The following is a 24,929-nucleotide window of genomic DNA, read 5'->3' on the forward strand; positions in this document are numbered from 1 at the left end:
CTCACTAACTCCCCAAATTTTTATTTTTCCATTTTTGTCACCACAAATTTCTTGGTAACAATGTAGAATTTAATTTTGTAATTAAAACAAAAACTCTCCCCTAGGAGGAATCTGATGACATAAGGATAACACCAAGTTATGTGCACAAAAGACAAAAAATGCCAAACTAACTGGAATGATCATCCTTCCTGAAATTTCTCTTAGAAAGCAGAGAAGTCGAACCAATGCTGCCACCTAGTGGCCAGCCAAACAAATCAGGTAGCATACTGGAGAAAAAGGTCATAGTCCCGACAATCTGGTTTCCCTGCCTATTATCAAGCCACCTACTCCTTACTTTTCCGCAAAAAAAACACAACAACATATCTTAAGCAACCCCTCCTCCACAGTCATAGTCCAAATACTTGAATACAGCAACCAAAGTCTGTCTTGTTAAACACACTATTTCTCATGAAACTTCCCTCTGCCTATTTTAAGGTAGGTTTGCCCAGTCCTATGGCCCAGTAGAGATGACACAGGAGAACACGGAAACATCCAAAATGTTCACTGGTTCAGAGTGTGTACACAGTAATTTTGATGTCTGTTGCCTCAAATACCTCCTCGATCATCGCAGATACATTTTCCCATCGCAGACGATCAAGACCACATCCAATCCTGAAAAAGACAAAATATCTCCATTGATGGTAATGAAAGTATCTAGGAAACTGCTCCTCTCTTTTAAGCTATATCCACTCAAAGCATAAAAACAAATAATCTAGTCTGACACCCTTATGGGCAACCATGGTAGGAGTTTGGAAGTCAATTCTTGTTGTGAGTCACCAAAGACCATTCCTAGACAGCTCTAACATCCAAAACTATCACTTCTGTTTGCCTAATAAGATACCACTTTCCAACTATTTCATGCTACATTTAGAAATGTATAACTGTCATGACATGAAAGACTCATTATCCCTCTATGACTACTGACGAAAATTGGCTGTGGATGGATGGGGAAAGGTTGGTATTTTAAAAATGCACTTATGGTAACAGAATGTTAACAAAAATAAGGAGAAGAGGAATGAGGTACAGGATCTGCAAAAAAGAAAGTCAAGATGGAATGCTGGGAAATGGTGAGATGGTTGCAATCCAGGAGTAAGGTCTTTGCCACACCCTAGTAAGAATAAACTCAGTCCATAAAACTCTACTACTTGGCACCTTCCAAGATGTTACTCTAGTGATCCTCAACACGCCTAGGGAAAAAAGAGACCTAAAATTGGTAATTTCATGTCATAATGTGACAATTAAGTCTATAAGGAATTGTGATTAAAAAAAAAAAAGTTTCTGATATGTATGTACACCATAAATATATCAAAGACCAGTGTAAAATAAGGGACATTTGAGGCCATATTCATAGTAATGTGGGGCTCAAGATAAAACTGCATGTATGCTCAGCATTGACTCAAAACTACCAGGGTGACAGGAAGAAAAGAGGTGAGGCCCATTTTCTGAAAAGAAAGCAAAGGGACTACTGAACCCTCAATATCATTCCCTAAATTCCCAATAGCTAAGGTCTAAGAAGCTACATCAGGGACAGATCCTCTGGCTATTACCGATACTGACCAAAACAAGCATGCAGTATAAAAGGGAATGATAACTTACAACTTTCTTGACACAAAGTAATAGGTTTGGGAGATGGGAAGTGGTCCAAGAGGGAAACCACCATTGCTCAGTCTTGATTCTTTAGCTTATATTGCTTCAGGAATAAAGGCCGAGCTTCAAGCAGAGGGTGCTGAGAATTCAACAAATGTGGCTGAATGACAATGGTCGCCCTCTGCTAAGCAGGCTGAGGCAGATGTATATTTCAAGGTAGTTGTTCTGATTCCTTCAACTCAAGCTAGAAAATGGCTGTGCCTTGGCCTAAGGCCAGACAACTGGTTCACTGGTGGTTTTACAAAATTTTGACTTTTTTCCACCTTTAAATCTATATTTTGGGTTAAGCTTTTAAGTTGTTTGTCTTTGAGTAGACAGTAAACCCCACCAATCAATTAAATCTCCATTTAGGGCCATGGATTTCCTTGCCTGGGCATGGAGAGGTCGGTGACTCCATTCTTCAGACAATGAGACTTCATTGCCTCTAAACTCTTCTGTAAGTTTTCATAAGTTGGCTTGTGCGAAGCCCTTTTCTTTGTAATCTGAACACAAAGGATTCAAACTTTCATCATCCCAAAATGATAGCCAAAGAAAAGTCATCACATTCTCCCAACATCCCAATCATTAAAAGAGTAAGCACATTTTTACAGAATTAGTCTAGAGCAAGGATGACAATGTCATATTGCCCTTTCCACACTGTTATGGGTGACCTTCAAGAAAATCCACTAAATAGAGGCTGAGAAACCCAGACTCTGCCACGTAGCAATCTTTCCTTTTCCTAGGAAACCCATGAGATTAGCAGGTGGTGCCTATTGTCAATATTTTTAAGCAAGGTAAGTGAAGTCTCTATGCCACTTCCAAGAGATAAGCTGCATATCTGTAACAGGGAAGAAAGCATACCACCTGAAAATTCCCTGCTAAAAGCCTCTACTTATTTAGAAACCGTGCTTGCTTGCTTTTTGTCTCTCTATATAAAACAACTTTGGTAGGGTCCCAAAGTAAAAACACTGGAAGCCACATAAGCTTTAAGGACAGAATTCAAAGGAGCTAGGACATCTCCCCACTCAGTTTGTCATCCAGATCAGGCTTGTAGTGGGTTAGCTGTAAGTTACCCACCACCACCACTAAGGAAGCCACACCCTTTCAGGGACCAAATGCCATCCTGGACTGTTGAAGAACCCCACATTCAGGCAGTAGTTAGGAGAGGAGCTAGGTACTATTTGGGACTGCACTTACTACTTTTTGTTTTTATTCACCCCCTTGCTATCAGTGTGCTACCTGACATGGAATAAGAGAAAAGCTCCTTTGGGAAATCTGTCTCTTGAGACATTATTGTTTTTATCTCACTCTGCCTAGGAAATATAGTATGGCAGGCATTCCTAACTTTTGCAATTCTTAGAACAGGCCTATGGTAAATGACACACGACTTTCCCACAGAGCTGGGATGCAGCCTCACATTTCTTTCTAACCCAGTGCTCCAAGTAGCTGCCATCACTGGACTGGAGTTGTCATAAGATAAGAAGCTTTTTGACATTCTTAGTTGTCTAGAATAGAACATCATGATCAACACAAATGCAGTGCAGCCCATCTGTTCACAAATCCTTAAAATGTATTAAGAATTGGCCCTGAAAAAAAAAAAGGAATTGGCCCCATCTTACCAAGTAATATATATATCGCCCCTCTCTCTTCAGAACAGCCACTTCTCCAGATTTCTTTTCTAAGAAAAAGTTATTTAATAGTAGAAATGAAAAAGAAAACGAAACACTTATCTCTAAGATTTTAAAATCTTTACAGATCTGAGTTTACCTCAGAAGTAGAAATAATTTTCAACACTGAAGAAGGGAATAGGGAAGACCTATTGTATTCCACAAACACTTTGCTTTTTATCAGCATTCCCAAATACTATATTCCTTAACTTACAGCTTTCTTACAGTCATGTTTCCTCACAACCCATCTTTTGTCCCGCTACTTTCAAATACCCTCATTTGTCCACAAACTTTCTCTATTGCCTTGAAATTGTTTTATAGTGTGTAGTTTTTTACTTGCCAAATGCGTATTTACTCAATAATTATCTTTTTACATACAAAGAGCTGTATAAGGCATTATGAGGAATACAGACATATAAAAAAGGAATTAATTATTACAGAGTTTTCAATCCAGAGAAGGTATCATCATTACAAATAACTATAATACAAAGCAGTAAGAATTGCTTTTGTCTAAAGCTAAGAATCACTGTGGACACTGATTCTGCTAAGCCTGGAATGTGGTCTGAGAAACTGTTTCAGAAGCTTTACATAGGATTCTAGTGCACATTTCTGGTTTAAAGTGGCCCGTAGACAGTGATGGGAGAGGTCTGTAAGGAAGAACAGGTTTCTAAATTCCTCTTTGAAGAAAAAGCAGAATATTGGTAAGTAAAGGATCTTGAATGCCAACCTATAGATTAAGCATCTCAGAGCTATTTGAAGTTTCAGAGAAGTACAGTAATATCGTCAAGAAAGTTTTATGATACAAGAGGAAGAGATTAAAAACCTTCACAGGAGTTCGGTTTTGATATGGTAAAGTTCCAAACTAGAGGCCATTCTTGGGGAGAAAAATCTAAAAACATTTGGTTCTTAGGAATCCCCTCTTTACACGCATATTTGGTTTATTAAAGTGTAACAAATTAAAAGGTGCTCTAGCCAGGGCAAACCAGGTAAGTGGTTTCCAAAACTCACGTTGACTTAAAAGTTCTTGCACCCCTCCAAATTTCTTCTTGAAGAGGACAGCTATCCCAGCGCCCATGCGACAATCCTCACTGATACAGTGGGCTAAAGAGTCTGTTTTCGGGCATGCAAAAAGGTCTCCTTTCACATAAGTGATCTAAAAAATGTGCAAAGGAAAATACAATGTTTTATTAGATACAGAAAAATACTAAGCTATTTTTCTGTATTTTGTGTCCCCCACGACTACCTCTCCCAGCACCCCTTCCTGCAATCTGATTTAAAGCCAAACCAATTACAGCATGTGTAAAAGGAATGGATGATCCCCGCCTAGCATTTTGAGCCTTTCTTAAGTAAATCAGCTAGAGAGAAAAAAAGATAATTCAATCATTAATTTAATTAAAAAGTGTTTATGCTTTTGTCCTCCATTATTACGAATTTCAGTTCACCAATAAGTGAATAGTTGTTACGCACTCTGCTTCCTTCTGGATCTTCATTAAGGCTGCTGGCCATGATACTGAGTCGCTATTTCCAGAATTTAAGTGTTTCTTCAGCTATGAGAAGGGAAAAGGAAGTAAAAATGCTTAAGGCAGCCTTAGTATATAATATTGATTGCCCTGTACACCCACTTAATAGGCTTTTTTCCCCAACGTTTATCGATGAATGTGAGTTTGTTCGGCCCCTGGGACGTAATACAAAACTCTTCTGGGGCAAAGAAGAGGAAGAATGCTTAGGTTCGGAGGCTGCCTAGACCCGCTCTCATTTCGCGCTTTCCTGGAGCGCCCCGCTCCGTCAGCGGAAGCAAAGCCCATCCCCAAGACACGCCTCCTTTCTCCAGGGCCACTCCCGAGCAAGGCCGATTTACGACGGTCTCCTTTTCTCTGCACGACGCAAAAGTATTTCCCCAGTGGGTTTGGCTTAGAAGAAAACAGAAGGGACTTGGCCACAGTCCCGTTAAGCCGCAACCACAGAGTGTACAGGGTACTGGCGTGCTGAGCCCCAGGCGTGGGGAAAGGAAGGCGGCCTCTCAAGGAACGTTCACCCCCCACTTTCTTGGGGGGTGCGTGGGAGAAGGAAAGTCTATTGAAGCCTCCCATTCTCTGTCTCCTACCCTAGGGCGGGTCAGCGAGGACGCAGAGTCTGTCCTGGGGTCCTATGGGAGTGTGCGGGGAGGCTTGTTCAAAGCCCCAACGTACCCAAGTCACCCTTCACCTGGAAAGGAGTCGGTTGTTTGGAGGTCCCCGCCCCGCGGGGAAGGGCTCCGGATCCGACCCTGGTAGGTGGGGAGCAGCGGACCAGCCCAAACGCGGAGCCAATCCCGCCAAAGCCCTTAATTGCACGCATCTAAGATGGCCGCCCCCGCCCGGTAGCGGGGCGGAAACGAGCCCCTCTAGCTTGCAGGCCGAGCCCACACTCTTTGGCGAAGGCCGCCGAACTTCCGGCAGTAAATTCCGTGGTTTCCCGCCGCCGCCCGCGCATGCGTAACGAAACGGCCCCGCGAGTCGGGAAAAGTGGCGCTTGCGCATTAGCCGCAGGGGTGTGTCCTAATGGCCACTTGGAAAGGGGTGGGCAGCTGGCAAAGGGGCTAGTTAGCGCCTGCGTAGTACTAAGCTCAAGGCAGCGTTTTGAGTTGAAGGGTCTGGCGCGTCTCGAACGCGCCTGCGTATTCCTTCGACTGGGGGTGGTGTCAAATCAGGAAGGTGGGCGTGGCTGCAGGGAACGCCTGCGCGTTGCTTCTTCAAAGGGGTGGGGCGATCCCAGAACTGGAGTTAGTGGGCGTGGTCTCAGAGGCGCCTGCGCAGAGGCGGTTGGAGGGAGGCCCGATTCCCCTTTGTTCGGGTTCGCCATTTTGCTAGGCAGCGGCAGTGGCGGCGGCAGCGGCGGCTGGAGCCTCTGATTGGGTTTCGGAGTCCGGTACTGGAGCCAATCAGCGCGGGCAGCGAACCGGGGGAGCGAGGCACGGTGAGTGTGAGGAGCCAATATCCAGCGGCCCAGAGCCGGCCCCAGCGCCCCGATTGGCGGGTCTCGCTGACCACTCAGGAGAGGCCCAGGCGCCCGTCGAGCCCGGGGAGTCGAGCTGAGCCTAGCCGAGCCGGGCGGCCAGCGGCCCCGGCCCGGGGCCTGCGAGCGCCTCGGGGCACCGCCGGCCGAGGCCTGCAGGGGCCGCCCCGCGCGGGGATGGCGCCCCGGGGAGCAGGCACCTCGGGGCTCCGACCCTCGCACGGTGCCAGGGCCAGTTGGGAATGCGTCCCCATTCCCCGACTCTTAGGCCCAGGTTCTCAGGCCCCAGGCCTGGGGCCACGAATGGCCCTACACTAGGGGACACATGCGCGCCCTGGGCCTCGGCGATTTCCTCCTGGTCGTTCTGGCCGCAAACTTAAACCTGCCCTTGCACTCTCCACTCTCCCGCCCTTGGGACAGGAAGCCTCCCCGGGGACCGCGACCCCCGCTCCCAGCGTGCCGGGTCTGTCTATCTGCAGCCCCTCTAGGTCGGGAGGGAGGCCTGGGGAGGGTGCGCGCCGCGGCCGCGGGGTCCCGAGTGCGGCTGGCAACGGGGCTGGCCCGCCCTCGCCTCGGAGCCCTACGGGCCCGCCCCCGCTGTCTCCCTGGTGGGGAGAGGGGGCCGTTACTTCGCCCACTCCCCCTGCTCCGCCGCGCCTCTCTTCCCAGCCCGCTCCGCCCGGGTCTCCTGCCCGGCGCCGTTACCACCCCTTTTGGCTCGTCATTTCCTTTCTTCCCCGCCCCGTTCGCAGTGGCAGGACCGCACACCTCCGTCTTGGAGCCCAACCAAGCGGTCTCCCTTTCTTGTCCGGGCTGTAAGACCAGTCCATTCGGTGCCTGGAACCTCACTCTCAGAAGATTGATACCCTTGCGCATTCTTCTTCCCGGAGGCTGCACAACTTGCTGTTCATATTACTAATATTACCCACTGCTCATTTTGTGAAATCTCCCTCCCTTGGGAATGTAGTACAGTTTTGGGGTTTTTTTTTCCTTTGTTTTTGCTTTCCCCTTTCTATGTTACTTTGTGTCAGGCTTGACCCAGTCCACTCATCTCTTGGTTTATGTTTTTCTGATACACTTTCAAATCCTGTGTTAACGTTTTCTCAGCAGATGTTTAGAAACTAACAGTGTTGTGGGGTTTTCCTTAGGGTGAGAGGTTGCTGTTGGCAACCAATTATCCAGCAGTTAGTATATGCCAGGTATAATCCGTGTGTTAGGGAGGGAGTACGTAGAGGTCAATAAGAACTGTACCTACCTGATGGAAATTGACAGGTGAACAGGTAGTTAATACCTAACGGTTAGTGCTATAAAGGGGCCAAGTTAAGTGCTGTGAAGTATCCATGCGTGAGCTAGCCTCCGTGAAAGGCTTATCACCGCCGTTCTTTTGACTGGCCTTGAAGAATGATGGTAATTCTTCCACAGGAAAGATGGAAGAGCATTGCTCGAAGAGAAGAAAAGCATGTGCGGAGGAATCAAATTACACTGTTGGAGGCAGGAAGATGGGATAGGGAAGTGGGCAGTAGTAGTGATAGTTTAGGGGGAAAGCCCAGTTGGTAAAATACTTGGATATCTTGCTAAGGAATATTTTGGAAACAGTTATTATTTTGTATGGAGGTTCAAGTAAAAGGGATCTAGAGCTATATTTTTTCCTAAGATTGAAAAAACGAGTTTCTGACTTGTTTTATGGGTTCTGCCCCGTGATAGTGGCTGAGTTCTTTGGGGAGGAACAGGAGACTTTTGTCTTAGGACTCTGAAAATTATTTTTACTCATGTGAATCATCTAGTGCATTCCCTGGCACATAAAGGTGTTAAGTATCTGGTGCCCATTTCTAAATTCACATTTAATGTTATACAACTAGTAGGCTTCAGAAAACTTGTATTCCAGTGCTCTTTCATTACTAAAACTTCGGGAACCGGTTTTATTTTCACTTCTTAGGATGAGTTTTTCGTTGTTGCTTAAGTCATTTTCTTAATTCATTTGACTGTCACGTTATCCGCATTAGCGGATGAGATGATAGAGCATAAATAGTCTAAAAAACATGTATATTTGCCTTTGGAACGTTTTTTTGTTTGTTTGTTTTTGGATACAGGGCTTTCCTCTGTCGTCCAGGCTGGAGTACAGTGGCGCAATCATAGCTCACTAACTTGGAACTCCTGGGCTCAAGCCATCCTCCCGACTTGGTCTCCCAAAACGTTGGGATTACAGGCATGAGCCACTGCGTCCTAACCTGAAATAGATGTTTTAACCTTAGTATTTAAAAATAGGTATGTTCTGGTCGCTTCAAAATCACTAAATACTTTTGCTTGGCATTTTTCTAAAAGGCATTATAAGCTGGTAACTTTTTTGCTAAATACCTTTCAAGCTTCCACCAGTCTGCAGAAGAATTTCTTTGTCTGACATTTCGAGAGAAAGTAGTGTGGCCCCAAGCTTTTCGTCCCGTTTAGTCCACTGTTCACATGCTGAAATATTTCTGTTCTTGTTTTTATGCTCTCTTGATTTGTAGTATTTCACCTTCCTCCACATCATCACATAGCTAAATCTTTCTCACACTTAAGACCAGTTCATCCTGCAGGCCTCTGATAGCAAAGAAGAAAAAATGTTCAAATAGTACCTTTAAGCCTTGTTAATTTATCCCCAGCTGGAACAAAGCTCTGTCCTCCAAATTCCCATATCACTTTATCTCTTAGGATTCCAGTATAGGTTTTTACTCCATTACTAAACTTAAAGATTCTTTGAAGTTAGAATCTTCATCAGAGATTTCTTTTTATTTTTAAAACCTTCAGAACAGTGTCTGGCACATGGTATATAATTAGTGGAGAGAAGTGCATTAGAAAGCTCCAATCCAGAAATCTGTAGGATGATGGGGAAGCTGGACAGCCCTTTGTTGTAGTCTAGTCTTTCATCAAACGTGTATCAGGACCCACTTGTTGCGTTGTGAAAGAAATTGAGTGAGCCAATGCTGGGAATTTTTAAATAATAGAATAGAAAATATCAGCCAGGCATGATGATGGCTCACGACTGTAATCCCAGCACTTTGGGAGGCCGAAGTGGCAGAATCCTTTGAGCTCAGGAGTTTGAGACCAGCCTGGGTAGCATAGGGAGACCCCCCTCTCAAAAGAAAAAAAAGAATAGAAAATACCAAAGTGCATCTTGTGTTGTATAAGGGTAAATACCGTTTCATGAAACTTTCGTTTCAGTTACATGCTTTATACATGTGTGCACTGAGTTGTGATAATGAAATGTGTTTCTTACTAAGGGTTGTGGTCAAAAAAGTTAAAAAGCTACTGTTATAGGCTTTGCTTGGTAGTGATTATCAACTGTGATAATCCTATGGCTTTTCATATGCTTACACTAGTTGAATTTCTGAAGGTTTTAGCTTTGGAGTGTGTGTAGGTCCACATAGAATGGGTTCCTAGTAAGTGGCTGGCTAAATTTCGGCTTTTGCACCTTGGAATAGTGGGGCAAAGAGAACTGCACTGCGAAGAGAATGCACTAGGAAGAGAATTTTCATGCTGGCCAGAATAAACACTCTCATTATTTGTTTCTCTCTCTGAGGAAAAACCATTCAAAACTTTGTGTTAAGAGCAAGAGCTAGACAGACTAAATCTGGCTTAGTTTGTCATAATCTTGGGCAAAGAGGCACTTTGGGAAAGACTATCGAATTGTATTGCAGTCTTGCTAACTGAAGCTCACAGTAGTAGGAACATACGACTTTACTGAAGCCAGTTGCTTATAGCATTAACCATTAACAATATCAATATCATGATACAGGCTAAATCACTCTGTCATTAATGTGAGAGAGAATTGCTGCCAGATTTGAAGCTGCTCTTCAAATCTGAATAGTCTTCAAAGTATAGATTTAAATATTGCTAAATTGGTTCATTTGTATTACCAGAATAAACTAGTTAAGAAGAAAATCTGTACATTACATCTATTAGTCATTATCATGTGCTTCAAGTTATATTTTAGTCTTGTAAAGATGTAAACTTCTGGATATTAGTCAAGGAAAAAATCTCATATAAGAAGGAAATTTGGAGTTGGGGAGGCATTGGAACCTAAAAGACATTCTTTTCATGATCCTTATTTTTTAAAATCAATTTATTGAGAGATACTTTAGATACAAAGTATAATAATTTTAAGTGTATTTTGATGAGTTTTGACAAATTTATACACCTGTGCAATGGCTACCACAATGAAGATATAAAACATTTTCATCACCCTAGAGTGTTCCTAAGGCTCCATGCCAGTCAACTTCCCTCTTTCCTGTCTCCCTGTATTCTCCACTCCCAAGAAACCACTGATCTATTTTCTGTCTCTAGATTACTGATGTCTTTTGGAGATTTTATATAAATGGAATCATATATATTCTTTTACATCATAACTTTAGTTTGATTACTTTACAGACATAAATATATTGTGTATTAGAGGCAAGATAGAATTTAGGGAAGCCTGTTAGTGTCCCTAACAGACTCACAGTCTGGCTGAAAACCTGATTTTCTATTCTATACCCGGAATCTCTGAGGAGCAGACTTAGTCAACCAATTCCAAAGAGACTGGTGTAAAAATCAGAAAACCGGTTGGTCAGTTGCTGATTAGATTTGCTCCCTGTTGGCCAATGTATATGTAAATCCAAATTATAGCTAGAAATTTACCTAGTGAGCATTCCATTAGATCAAGGGCAGTGCTTTGGAGAACCACATGGCCACAAGTCCTCTTGCTGTGATGACATAGCCTGTTATTTATGGCTCATAAATAAGAATTTCCCAAAATTCTTATTCTGAAAATAAGAATTTTCAAGTATGCAGTGAAATCAAAGGAATTTGAAAATAAACACCTGTATACCTGCCAGTTAGGGTCTATTAACTTCTTACTATAATTGCCTTACCAGATATTTCTCCACCCAGTCATCCATTTTTTTGATGCATTTCAAAGTAAATTTTAGATATCAATACACTTCTTTCTAAGTACTTGGACATACAGTTGCACATATTTTGGTTTCTTCTTTCACACTATATTGAGACACCTTGCAAATGATTAATTCCACCAGCATGTGTGGATTTATGGAAAGTGGTACTGTACTTTGTCACGATAATGAGCAGCTCAGTTAGGTCATGACATTTTATTATTCAGATGTTGGAATTTATGAGGGCCTAGTGAAAAATTGGAGAGAAAGACCTATCTACATTTTTGTTTATATATCTGTCCTCACTCCCATATTTCCAAGATGAATTACCCATTGCTAATTTATATCATTTTAATTTTTTAATGAAGTCTTTATTAAAGGTTCTCAGATATCATTCAGTTTATCTAATTGTATCCTTATTTTTAAAAGTGGATCTTCAACTCTTAAAGTCTATGAGAAGGGTGAATTTTGCCTACTATATGTAGTAGACCTGAGTAACATGTTTGGTGGGAAGCAATTATGTCTTACAACTTAAAGAAGCTTTATTCTCTAAAGTATATGTGCAAACCTGAAAATCAGTGTTAGGTACGCCTTGTATCAAAGTGATGTAGCTTAATGAGTATCTCTTAGGTGCAAGTATTGCTCTGACAGTATTGAAAGGTAAGGTTGCCAGTATACTGAAAGCATTTTAGAAACGTGAAAATGGCATTATGTTGTTATGATTGTGCCATGTAATCCTAGTTAAAAATGATACTGAATATAAGCATTTCCTATTCTCCTATCCTGTTTTCTTGCAAATAAAGTACAGTGATAAATTATCCAGGTTAATTGTCTGGTAAGGCCTTTATTGACAATCTCACTTTAGTTTCTTTCCCCACCTTTCTAATAGGAGTGTACCTCACAGCCTTCTGGGATCTCCAGAGTGGACAGGAATCTCACTTGGAGGGACCATGGAGCAGTATACAGCAAACAGCAATAGTTCGACAGAGCAGATTGTTGTCCAGGCAGGACAGATTCAGCAGCAGGTATGGAAGCAAAACTGCTTTAAACATTACAGCAATGAAACTGATAACAGCACCACTCAATTGGTTGGTCTATTGCCCTGGTGAATTATTTGAAAGATACCAGATCTTGTGACCTATTGGGTCTGATGGCTTGTGCTGAAATGCCATGTCTAGCCCATGACCACTTAGAGTCTACTCTTCATGGGTGCCTGGTTATAGTAAATTGCCTCTTTTATCTCATTATAAGTAAAAACATCTAGTCTGGTTTTCAGATGGAAATTTGGAATTTAAAATTCTTCTGGATTCTATTTGGTCTTTTTTTTCTTCTTGTTTGAGCTAACATGTGATTTAGTAAGGCTTTGGCCACAACAGACAAACCAACATAGCTTCCAATAAATCTTCTGTTCTTTGATTTGGTCTGCCACATTTTTTATTCAGAAAAGCTCTGGTTTAACATTAGGATAATATTTAGACAGCCATTCTTATGGATAAGCACATATTAGGAATTCCCTGCTGCTGGTTTATTCCTAATTAATAGATTGCTTTCTTGAATTTATACACAGGTTACATTTACTGATGCTTTATGCTTGGGTTTATTATAGTAAAACTTCACTTTTTTCCCACCCCTAGAACAAAAAAAAATTATTATGTTTCAATTTGACCTTAGGCCAAGATTGATATTTTGGAAATATTTTGTTTTCAAAATGGAATTTAGCTAATATAGAAAAGTAGTAGGGAAGGCAAAGGAAGTATTGACGATGAGTTGTTCCCATCTAATGATCAAAGACAAACTCCCTTGATAGCTTTCCCTTCCATACAGCTGCTGTGGCTCTGGCACATTCCTTCAACTGCCTTTTTAGAGGAAGAGATTCCACAAAGTGCCCTCCATTCAGACCAGTGCCCTGGAGGGTGGGTTTTTACTCTTTCAGAATTTGCCATTAGTGGATGTAAAAATAAGGTTGAATCATTGAAAACATGACTCTTAAAGCAGTCAAGTTGGGTAGAAATAATCTTAGTTTTGAAGCTGGGCATGGTGCTGCATGCCTGTAATCCCAGCTACTCTGGAGGCTGACACAGGAAGGTTGGCTTAAGCCTAGGAATTCAAGACCAGCCTGGGCAAAACAGCAAGACCCCATCTCAAAATAAGTATATAAATAAAGTTTAAAAAAAAAAAGAATCTTAGTTTTGGGACATAAGAGCATTGACGTCATGAAGATGATTTCGGTTCACAGTGATAAATTACTCCTCCTTTCTTGGTGATTGCATTTAAGCCCAGAATTTTTTATGGTAGTTTCAGGGCTATTAAAACCTAATCATTTTTTTCTTGTGAACTCATCTGAGGAGATAAAAAGGGCATTAAATAATTGTGTAAGTAGAAGTATCAGATTCCTGTTTCTGGAGGGAAAGATTGCATTACAAATCTTTATGTTAATGATGACGACTGTTTTGAGTTTTTGAGTCAAATTTTGAGGTCCACTCTGGAGACAAAGGGCTAATATCTTTAATCCTACTACCTTCAACAAAACAGCTTCAATATAGGGAGTCTGTACATTTTGAAAGTCCTTCAGGCTTCCCTCTCTCTCCTCCAAGAGGTAAGGTGATCTCATGTCTTGAACTACACATTTCCTTCCTGACATATTTCAAGCTCTTCCTGTTCCTGTTCTCAGCAGCAGGGTGGTGTCACTGCTGTGCAGTTGCAGACTGAGGCCCAGGTGGCATCCGCCTCAGGCCAGCAAGTCCAGACCCTCCAGGTAGTGGTACCCTCTCTGATTCTCTGTGAGCACTGCATGAACTTCTCCTCTCCTCATGTCTGGTGCTGTTTGTGTTAGGATCTCCAGTAGGAATGGCAAAGTCAGTTGCATGTCTTTGATGCTGCTAACTTGTCTTTGAGGCTTATAAGATGCCAGTTTCCTAATGTTTCATGCCAAGTCATATAGAGACCCCGTATCAACGTTCTGAGAATTAGATTTGACTAGCGTGTTTCTTTGAGAATGCCTGGAAAAGAAATGGTGTAAGTGACAGGAAGAAATTCTTATAAGTGACATTAAAATTTATTCAGGGCTCGGCCAGGCGTGGTGGCTCATGCCTGTAATCCCAGCACTTTGGGAGGCCGAGGTGGGCAGATCATGAGGTCAGGAGATCGAGACCATCCTGGCGAACACGGTGAAACCCCATCTCTACTAAAAATACAAAAAAATTAGCCGGGCGTGGTGGCGGGCGCCTGTAGTCCCAGCTACTCGGGAGGCTGGAGCAGGAAAATGGCTTGAACCCAGGAGGCGGAGCTTGCAGTGAGCAGAGATCGCGCCACTGCACTCCAGCCTGGGCGACAGAGCAAGACTCCCTCTCAAAAAACAAAAACAAAAAAACAGGAATTTATTCAGGGCTCACACTCTGATCCAATTAATTGCATGCTAAAAATTTTGTGTATTTGTGTTATAATGGAGAAGGAAATATATACATATATAGACACATAAACTAGGCTAGGCTGTGCTTTATTTTTATTGAAGGGGCAACTCAACTGAAAAATAATCATTGCACTTAGCAAGGTTTATCTAAGCACTGAATCTTGTTAATCTCTTGTTAACTGCTATAGTTTTCACTACCTTTCCTGGGGAAATAGTGACCTGTCTTATTACTAGATCTGCAAAGATTACCCCAGATACCTCTTGGTTAGGTAGAAGCAGGATATGCTTTCTGTAAGTCTTAGGTGTTAAAGCCACTGTGATAATTCTTGGTTAATCAATACAGTTCTTTAGCATTGTGTATGGCTAAGTATCCTAAATTGGGTTCTAATTTGGCCAGTTCCTATAAGAAATAGGAGTAGGAGCACTAGTCTACTCTGTGTATGTAGGTTACTTTTATTAAAATGACTGTATTTTTGAGAAATTGGCAAGATTTGGGTACCCTACTTTTTCCCTCCATTGAATTGGAAATGATTCAAAGTAGAATCTAGAATGTAGAACTGGCATCTCACTTTATTGCTAGTGCTGCTAAGCATCCTGCAGATAACTACCTCTTACTGTCATCACTTCACTTTATCCTTTCAATCCCACCCCTACCCCTGCCACCAATAGTGTTTGGTAATGATGTACAGCCAACTTTGAACATAAATTAAGCTGAAAGAAACTGAGCTTGTAGGCACTCCAAAACTGTGTTCAAATCTCACAGTCCAACAGCTTGTTAATGTTTTTCATGCTTGCTTCATCTTACTCATATAAAACAGTATTTTGGATTGTCATTAACCCCTTGTGGAATAGGAATGTAACATGCTCTTAACTGTATGGCTTCTTGTTTGATGCATGTGTCTTTGTAACATTTTTCTGTTGTAAATACAGTGAGCTCTTTGGAGTCTCAAATCATTTATCATGTGCACGAATAGCACATCAATTGGGGAGGAAATTAAGATGATGAATAGATAGAAAATTATTAATAGCTGTATCTTAAAACTTGTGTTTCCTACTTACATAGATTTTATTTAAAAGAAGTGGAAACACTTTATGGAAATAACAGAAACCTTTCCTCTAGGGATCTGATTATTTTGGGAGAATTTTAAATAGTTATTTTGGTTATTCATGCTATATGTATTCTGAGAAATCTTTCTTGATACAGAATATGCAAGCATTTGGTGTAGCAAAGGGAATTTGATTTGGAATGGGGAAATAAGGGAAAGAGATAGCGTGAGTCAGGCTGAAAGTCCTTAAAAATGTAAAGTAAAGGTTCTCAATGGACAGTTTAACAAAACTTAGGATTTCAGTGTTCCTGGTGATTCTAATACGTTAGTGGCGGTGGCGGCTGTGGTGGTGGTGGTGATTGTAGGAGGACTTTACTATCTAACCTAGTCATCTAGGACAGAATGATCTGTTAACTAATTGCTGTTACTTGCACATACTTTGATTAAGTGTGAATATTTCAGTCATGAATATTCTGTTCTAAGTAATTTCTGTCAAAGATAGAGTCTGAAAATGAAAGTTTTGGACTATTCCATGGATCATTCCAGTTTACTTCTAAAGCACTTTTAAAGTGCTTCCAGAAAGCATTCTATTAGGTATTTTTGTATTGGGACTTAAGATGTGACAGAGAACTTGTAGTGACCTGGCTCCTACAGTAGTCTGTTTACTCATAGGAGCTTGAAATTTGTACACTTGACTGTTCTGTGTAATTTCAATATTTGTTGTTGCTTCTGATAAAGCTTAAATAACCATGTGGATATTATAGAGGCCAGTGTGAGGAATTCCACCATGGAGACTGCAAACTGACCAGAAAGTATTTTTAAGAAATTTTTAGTAGTGAGCTCTTTAAACAACAAACATACCTAGAATTCACAGAGTAAAATTAGCAGGATAAAGGTATACATTAGACATTTCATTTTAGCTTGAGAGACTATAGGGAGAAAAGGGTCATCCTCTACATAAGCTTCCAGAGCTGCTTGCTACCCAGCCTCCTAGAGTCATTGCTGGGTACAGTTTGATTTACCTTCTTCACTTTATTTAGAATTTGTACTCAACCACCATCACCACCATCACCTTTCCCTCTCATTGCCTTCTCTCCAGCCTTCACTACAGACCATTCCTGGATTGGTTTAAACAGGCAACTAACCTTGCCATTATGATTAAATGTTTGTCATGGATTTAGCCCGTATTTGGTGACAAATGCCTTATATCTATTGAGACTTCTCAAAGACTCTGGATATTCTCCATTATGTCTGACCTTAAAGTATTAAGCTTGGCATTTAGTAACAGGTATCATAGATATTTAAAGATAACTTGAGGACTTAGGACATATATTTTCTTAGTCTTTTTTACCTTTTTCTTTTCTAGCAAGGCAGCAGAATAGTTCCAGTGATTGTCTTTTGGTAAAAACCATTTTGTGTCTTCTGCTATTTCATTGTTCTTATTTTATTTCATTCTAGGTCCAAGGGCAGCCATTAATGGTGCAGGTCAGTGGAGGCCAGCTAATCACATCAACTGGCCAACCCATCATGGTCCAGGCTGTCCCTGGTGGACAAGGTCAAACCATCATGCAAGTACCTGTTTCTGGAACACAGGGTTTGCAGCAGGTGAGTAATATTTAAAAATGTTGAGCAGTATATCAGAGGAGAGGTTTCAAAGAATAGATTATTACAACCTGTTTGATAATTAATATTGCATTTAACTGCTTCCTAACCCACATTTTGCATTCAGATGATTTTTTGCCTTTATAGTACCAGTGATATAAACTAGAACTATGCAGAAATTGGACAGCTCCAGTAAAGACTAAGATACTAGGCATGATCTTGAATTGCTGTAAAGTATATAAAGAGGTTAGAATCTAGTTTATAGTATATGTTATTTAAAAAAAAACAAAAATGAATATTTAGAAAGTTAGAAAAATAACAAAACAAGCAAAAAGTGGGTCCAAATTAAGTAGAAAACTGACGTATAGAAAGGATAAATAAAATCTAGATTGTTTAAGCAGACCAATAAAACAGGTAAATCCAGTTGAAAGACTGATTGAGAAACAGAAAACAAAACTAAGCAAAGATGTAAAAGAGATTAAAGGAAGGCCAGGCGCAGTGGCTCATGCCTGTAATCCCAGCACTTGGGGAGGCCGAGGCAGGTGGATCACTTGAGGCCAGGAGTTCAAGACCAGCCTGGCCAACATGACAAAACGCCATCTCTACTAAAAATACAAAAATTAGCCGGGCGTGGTGGCACTCGCCTGTAATCCTAGCTACTTGGGGGGTTGAGGCATGAGATATCTTGAACCCAGGAGGCAGAGGTTGCAGTAAGCCAAGATTGTGCCACTGCACTCCAGGCTGGGCACCAGAGCAAGACTCTGTCTCAAAAAAAAAAAAAAGAAAAAAAAAAAACAAGAGATTAACAGAAATATGTAGAAATGTTACATACAACTCTGTGGTATCATATTTTAAAATTAGATATTTCTCATCAAGATGGCAAAAAAATACAAAAAGAGTCATTATATCCACTGCCAGGTTGGATGTGGAGAAAAAGAATTAATCATTATTTTTGGTAATTTCAAACTGTAGAGTTATTTTGGAAAGGCACCTCGCTGTCGGTTAAATACAACGAACATCTGAGCTAGCAGTCCCACTTCTGAGAATCTGTCCTATAGGAAGAAAAGCATCAATAGTAGGGAGAAATTACAAGGACACTTTTCATAGCATTGTACTATAACAAAAAATAAAATTGTAATCTGAGTGTCCATTAATAAGAATAAGGAAATGGTTGGAATAAATCATAATATATTCATAGGGAATATTGCATCATCATTAAAAGAAATGAACTGTCGACTTGGGGTAGGTTAATATTGAAATATTTTTAGTGAAAATAATTTGCACAGAAATAGTGTGTGATCTCATCTTTGTAATTCATAACCAACCCCCCATGAATATATGTTTATAGTCATGGAAAAGGGAGTATGAGAGAACTATTAGTTACTCTATCTAAATGTTTATATTGTTTCAACAGTTATAACAGTCATATTAATGTCTTAGTTTTCTGGAGGAATTTAAGTTGAAAAAAGCAGCCATGATCCCACTGCTTATAAATCAAACTTGTACTTTTTGTGTATTCTTTTGTGTTTTCATGCATAATTTTTGGGCATAATTGTACCATGCATGTGAGGTTGTGTTTTCGTTTTTTTGTTTTTTTTTTTAATTCTTTCATAATGTTCAGTCAACTTGATGAATCAGAATTTCTAATTTATAAAATATAGTTAAGGATTCTGGTTTTCATTTGCCTTCGTAGGTAAACATCTGGGCATGATAGTTTTATTTTTCAACTGAATTCTCAGGATAATTTCTTTGGATTGGGGATTGCGTGGGTAAAGGGTAAGAGCATATTTGAGCCCATTGGCATATTTTTGCCAAGATAGAATTGTATTTGGGATTAAAAATAGTTTTCACATTTCTCTTTGCATAAATATATGAGGCTTTAAATATCTTTTCAGCATGTGCTTTCCTTGATTCCCTATTGCTATATCCTTTCTGTTCTTCTCTCTTTGCTTCCTCTCCAGTCCCCCTTGCTGTGCCTTCTCCACTGTTGAGTAGAGACAGTGTGGTATAGTTGGGAACAGTATACTGTGAGTGTAGTGGTCCAGCTTTCATTACCAGGTCTTCCATTAAATAAGCATTCTGATCTTGGCCAAGTTATTTAATTGTTGGTTTGCTCATCCAAAAATAAAATTTATATGAGATGATATCTAGGGTTCATTCTAGCTCTAAATTCTGTGATTTTTATGGGGTTTTATTTTGCTATAAGGAACCTTCAAAGAGTTATTTCCCTGCTTCCAAGTAGGGCTATAATTAAGCAAGTTGAAAAAAATATATTCTGTTACGTAAATAAAGCTCTCTAGGTGAGATTCCATAGCCTCCCTTATAATGCTTAAGGCTTTAATCCCCTTTGTATAAGAGTTTTTTTTTTTTTCTCATTAGTGTTCTTTGAGTAGTCGTTTTTTAAAGAAGAGTACTTCTTAACCTTTTTTGAATTGTATTCCCTATTTTAGAATCCTAGTAAAGCTTGCACTCTCTAAGAAAAAGTACAGATGTCCAGTCTCATGAAAAATTCTGCATATAATTTTAGATTAAAATCCTTGGCCTGAGAAAGACACTGGAACCAGAGAGAGAGCCAAGAAATAGAAGAATATTGGAAGTTGGCATATAATAAAAGTGGTATAAACATATCAGTGAAGAAATGGCTGAAGAATGATACAGAAAAGAAATTGATATCTAATTCATACTGTATTTTAAAAAATATTTGCTAGGTGGATTAAAGATCTCAATGTAGAAAAGTAAACTTGGAAAATTCAAAAGAAAATATAAGATAATTTTTATGCTATAGAGAAGGATATTTTTAGAAACAAATTGACTGAAACATAATATGCATTGAAATACATCAAATAAAAGTAAACAAGGTGAAAACTTGGAAAAGATATTTTTAATACATATAACTGAGTTTGTATTCAGAATATGTATAAATAACTTATGTATTTATACAAAAATAGAAAAATGGGCAAAGAATATGAATAGATAGAAGAAGAAATCCTAATAGCCAATATAAACTTAGAAATGAAGTTGGTTCACATAACCAGATAAATTTGTTTACTTATTTATTTGCCAATACTTTCTGAATGCCAATTATGAGCTAAGTATTTGGAAAAAATAATTAAGAAAACCTAGGCAATCTATCCCCTAACAAAGTAGGATCCATGAATGTCTCTAAGACATGGAACCCATTGACCCGTTTTTTTCACCTTCCTTCCATCAGTAGTCCTTTGTCCTATCAGCTGGTAGACTTTGTGATAACTTCAGGTTCTAGGCATGTTATTCTTTCCAGACCAAGGTGGTCCCAAGTTGAAATTATGGATGAAAAGTGACCTGGCTATAAAAATCTATCTTTCTGAAAGTATCCTCCTTCCAGACTGCCATCTCTGTTGAAGCAATGCTCAAATAAAAAAAGTTTGTTGATGGAATTAATGGTCAAAGAAGTAAAGAGAAGGTTACTTAGTACTAGCCATGTATTCTGGCTTTTAAGTTTGGGAGGTATTCTTGAATATAAAATACTAGAAATTTTGAGTTATGGGGCTCTCCTCACTGCTTTCTCTTTTGCACTTAAAAAAAAAAATGTGTCCACTAGTTACATGAAAATAGGATTTTGTACACCCAACATTTAAAGGGTTGTATTGCAGTTTTTTAGTTCCAAATTTTAGAGAAATATTTTTCAAGCTTCTTGTCAGGTTTCTGATAACACTCCTAATAAAGTGGCTATAGCCATTAAAAAAAGAAAGAAGATAGATTTCGATAGCACATGATCCCTTGCTTTCCGTAATTGCTTTATAAGGTTTAGCTATCCAATCCTAGGACCAAATAGGAGATACAAATTAAATCAACAAAAATTTGACAAACATTAATGACAGTAGTGAGTATTGGTGAATCTGTCACATTGCCTTAATTATCTATTACCGTATAATAAATTATCCTAGAAGTTAGCAGCTTAAAACAACAAACATTTGGCCGGTGCGGTGGCTCTCACCTGTAATCCCAGGACTTTGGGAGGCCGAGGCGGGTGGATCACAAGGTGAGGAGATCGAGACCATCCTGGTTAACACAGTGAAACCCCGTCTCTACTAAAAAGACAAAAAAAAAAAAAATTAGCCAGGCATGGTGGTGGACACCTGTAGTCCCAGCTACTCGGGTGGCTGAGGCAGGAGAATGGCATGAATCTGGGAGGCAGAGCTTGCAGTGAGCCGAGATCACACCACTGCACTCCAGCCTGAGCCACAGAGCGACACTCCGTCTCCAAAAAAAAAAAAAACATTTATTTTATAGTTTCTGTGAGTTAGGAATCCTGACACAGCTGTGTTGGATTCTTTCAAGGTCCTCTCAAGGCCCTTATCAAGGTGTTGTCCTGGGCTGCAGTCACATTTGACTAGGGTAGAATACATTTTGGGTTTTTTCTTTGTTTGTTTGTTTTTTTGAGACAGTTACTCACTCTGTTGCCCAGGCTGGAGTGCAGTGGTATGGATCTTGGCTCACTGCAACCTCTGCCTCCCAGGCTCAAATGATCCTCCCACGTCAGTTCCCCAAGTAGCTGGGACCACAGGCATGTCCTACCATGCCTGGATCATTTTTGTATTTTTCAGTAGATACAAGGTTTTGCCATGTTGCCCAGGCTGGTCTCAAACTCCTGACCTAATCTGTTCGCCTCAGCCTCCTAAAGTGCTGGGATTACGGGCATAAGCCATTGTGCCCGGCTGTCAACATTTTTAATATATATAGTATTTCCTCTGTAAAAAAGTACTTCATCATTCACCAAAATGGCAAGGTTAAAAAATAATAATAAAGCACTTCAGAGTGTATTTTATTTTTTTATTTTTTTGAGACGGAATCTCGCTCTGTCGCCCAGGCTGGAGTGCAGTGGCGTGATCTTGGCTCACTGCAACCTCTGCCTCCAGTTCAAGTGATTATCCGGCCTCAGTCTCTCAAGTAGCTGGGATTACAGGCGTGCACCACCATGCCCGGCTAATTTTTGTATTTTTAGTAGAGACAGGGTTTCACCATGTTGGCCAGGCTGGTCTCGAACTCCTGACCTCAAGTGATCCACCCACCTCGGCCTCCCAAAGTGCAGGGATTACAGGCGTGAGCCACCACACCTGGCCCAGAGTGTATTTTAGATATGCATGCTTTTCAATATATATAATCATACCACTGCTATCTTTCATAAAAACTGACATTGATTTATTAATATCAGGTATCCAGACAGTGTCAAAATTCCGTATTTGTTTCATAAATGGAAAATAAGCTGTGTCTACTTCATAATGGAGGGCAGAGCAGGACTTCTTTTTTCCTCTTCAGAACATTTTCTGCTTTCTAGAGAAATGTGGATAACTCTCGGGGACCAAAGGAGACCAGTGTCAGTAGAGTACAATCCTTTTTTTATGTTCTTTTCTGCAGATACAGTTGGTCCCACCTGGGCAGATCCAGATCCAGGGTGGACAGGCTGTGCAGGTGCAGGGCCAGCAGGGCCAGACCCAGCAGATCATCATCCAGCAGCCCCAGACGGCCGTCACTGCTGGCCAGACTCAGGTAATTCCACTAGCTCTGTCACACAGGAGCAAAACTGATTTGGAAGAGTCAGATATTTCAGGTATAGCATGTATAGTAGAAAAGGGGATGAAAACCATAAAAAATATATTTTTGGCCGGGCATGGTGGCTCACGCCTGTAATCCCAGCACTTTGAGAGGCCGAGGCAAGCTGATCACAAGGTCAAGAGATCAAGAACATCCTGGCCAACATGGTGAAACCCCATCAAAATACAAAAATTAGCTGGGCATGGTGGCGTATGCCTGAATCCCAGCTACTCGGGAGGCTGAGGCAGGAGAATCGCTTGAACCCAGGAGGCAGAGGTTGCATTGAGCCGAGATTACGCCACTGCACTCCAGCCTGGCGACAGAGTGAGACTCTGTCTCAAAAAATAATTTTTTTTTTTTTTTTAAGGACTACATCATTCTTTGTTAGTATCTTTGGGATCTATTGAATTGTGTCATTACTTATTTCCTCCAGACACAGCAGCAGATTGCTGTCCAGGGACAGCAAGTGGCACAGACTGCTGAAGGGCAGACCATCGTCTATCAGCCAGTTAATGCAGATGGCACCATTCTCCAGCAAGGTAAGTGTACCCATAAGCTTCCCTAGGACTTTTTGGGGCAACTTTTTTGTCCCTTAGACAACTGACATCTTTAGAATTTGAGTGGTGAACTTGACACCACATATTTTTTGGACAAAAAAAAGATTTCCTCTAGCTCTCCATTGATTGTTGGTTTCTTGTTACCATCCATGACCAACAGTGATTCCATGTGTAGCAGTTTCTACAGTGGTTGCTAATCTAGGGATTGTGTAAGCTTTTAGGGAAGAAGTGTTTCTCAACAGAAGATTAGAAATAGGGAGTTTATTTGGTAAAGAGAGAAATAGATCAAAAATAAAGTTGGCTTTAGAGTGCTATTGCTGCTTATGTTTTTTTTGAGTCATTCCATTACTTTAAATGACTATTATGTGTACAGCACTTTTCCTAAGAAGAGTTCTCAAAGAGCCTGTAGTCTAGTAAGAGAGACATGTGAACAAATAAATACAATGCAGGGCCCTCATGGAAATATGTTCTAGGAATAGATAACATCAATAATAGATCTGTTTGGTCTGGGAGGAGGAGTGCACAAACTGAAGGCTTTTGGAAGCACCTGTTAGTCAAATAGTTAAATCAAAAAAGGACATCTTTGTTAGATTCCATGACTTTGTGATTGCAAATTTGCAATATACAGGATCCAGAGAGTGCACTAACTGTGTGCTCTTGTATTACTCCGGGGAGGCCCTGAACTGGATTGAGCCCAGGCAAGAGCTCAAACAGAATGGTGAACAAATCCTCAAGTGCTGCTGTTGATAGTCTGGGGACTCGGAATGCTTGGTTTAATTTTAAATTTTAATACTACAACTGACTCATTGTCATTTTGAGATAAAGTATAAGTTTTAAAATCTCTGTCCTGAAGCAGATTGCTCATGTGTACAAGAGCAGTAGGTATAGCTATAGTCAGACTGACCTGTAGAAGAGGAGGCCTCCAAACCTTTTCACCTTTTGAAAACTGCTAAGGATAGAGTTACTCAAAACTGGGACCTAGAGAGTTAATAGAATTTCAAAGATCGTGATTACTTAGATTATATGTAGCACACCAGAGTGGGAGAGTACTTTTTCTTCCCTTGTGTTTTTCAGTGTGTTTTGCCAGGATCAGTGAGTGTGTACCAGATAGAAGAGGGACTAACTATGTTCCCTTCTTTCTGTTCTGTGTGCCTGTTTTTTGTTTGTTTCATGTTTTGTTTTCTTAAAGTTACAGTCCCTGTTTCAGGCATGATCACTATCCCAGCAGCCAGTTTGGCAGGAGCACAGATTGTTCAGACAGGAGCCAATACCAACACAACCAGCAGTGGGCAAGGGACTGTCACTGTGACACTACCAGTGGCAGGCAATGTGGTCAATTCAGGAGGGATGGTCATGGTAAGAAAATGTATTTTTCAGCTTTGTCTTCGAAATTTTCTTGAACATGCAACTTGATGCCTCCTAAAATTTATTATGTTGACCTCTTGGGATTGAGATCGATCCTTAAGGCACTGTCGGTAATCTACTTTGACAATAACATTATGACAAACCAT

General features: G+C 40.6%; 2 protein-coding genes across 7 annotated transcripts in view; one reads left to right on the forward strand and one right to left on the reverse strand.

The window, feature by feature from the left end:
- On the reverse strand, positions 1-7,156 carry OARD1 (O-acyl-ADP-ribose deacylase 1). Of its 4 annotated transcripts, none has more exons than XM_030795838.1 (6): positions 7,095-7,156; positions 4,800-4,879; positions 4,341-4,485; positions 3,285-3,343; positions 2,056-2,168; positions 1-651 (listed from the first exon to the last, which is right to left on the reverse strand). In XM_030795838.1, the coding sequence occupies exons 2-6, from the start codon at positions 4,836-4,838 to the stop codon at positions 549-551; spliced, it is 459 nt and encodes a 152-aa protein (XP_030651698.1). In that variant the 5' UTR covers positions 4,839-4,879; positions 7,095-7,156; the 3' UTR covers positions 1-548. The 4 variants fall into 4 exon arrangements, with proteins under 4 accessions (XP_030651698.1, XP_003266363.2, XP_003266362.2 ...); XM_003266315.4 differs by lacking the exon at positions 7,095-7,156 and adding an exon at positions 5,538-5,816; XM_003266314.4 differs by lacking the exon at positions 7,095-7,156 and adding an exon at positions 5,522-5,816.
- NFYA (nuclear transcription factor Y subunit alpha) overlaps positions 6,165-24,929 on the forward strand; it is a 27,270-nt gene continuing 8,505 nt past the window's right edge. The window contains exons 1-7 of one of the 3 annotated variants that reach the window (XM_030795837.1): positions 6,165-6,287; positions 12,120-12,255; positions 13,905-13,988; positions 17,144-17,290; positions 22,685-22,816; positions 23,295-23,400; positions 24,608-24,774. In XM_030795837.1, coding sequence (XP_030651697.1) covers positions 12,181-12,255; positions 13,905-13,988; positions 17,144-17,290; positions 22,685-22,816; positions 23,295-23,400; positions 24,608-24,774 — 711 coding nt within the window. In that variant the 5' untranslated portion in view covers positions 6,165-6,287; positions 12,120-12,180. Of the gene's footprint in view, positions 6,288-8,560; positions 8,592-12,119; positions 12,256-13,901; positions 13,989-17,143; positions 17,291-22,684; positions 22,817-23,294; positions 23,401-24,607; positions 24,775-24,929 lie in introns of those variants that run through there. The other 2 variants (XM_003266306.3, XM_030795836.1) reach the window with 2 other exon arrangements.

Source organism: Nomascus leucogenys, chromosome 17 (assembly GCF_006542625.1).
Source record: "Nomascus leucogenys isolate Asia chromosome 17, Asia_NLE_v1, whole genome shotgun sequence".
In the NCBI taxonomy this organism is placed as follows: domain Eukaryota; kingdom Metazoa; phylum Chordata; class Mammalia; order Primates; family Hylobatidae; genus Nomascus; species Nomascus leucogenys.

Excerpts from the sequence above, each read along its gene's own strand:
- OARD1 (XM_030795838.1), bottom strand. The coding sequence starts at position 4,838 with ATGGCCAGCAGCCTTAATGAAGATCCAGAAGGAAGCAGA. Across the intron at positions 2,169-3,284 it reads GGCGATATATATATTACTTG|ATTACAAAGAAAAGGGCTTC; the intron begins GTAAGATGGGGC and ends CTTTGTGTTCAG. Across the intron at positions 652-2,055 it reads ACCGACCTCTCCATGCCCAG|GATTGGATGTGGTCTTGATC; the intron begins GCAAGGAAATCC and ends TGTCTTTTTCAG.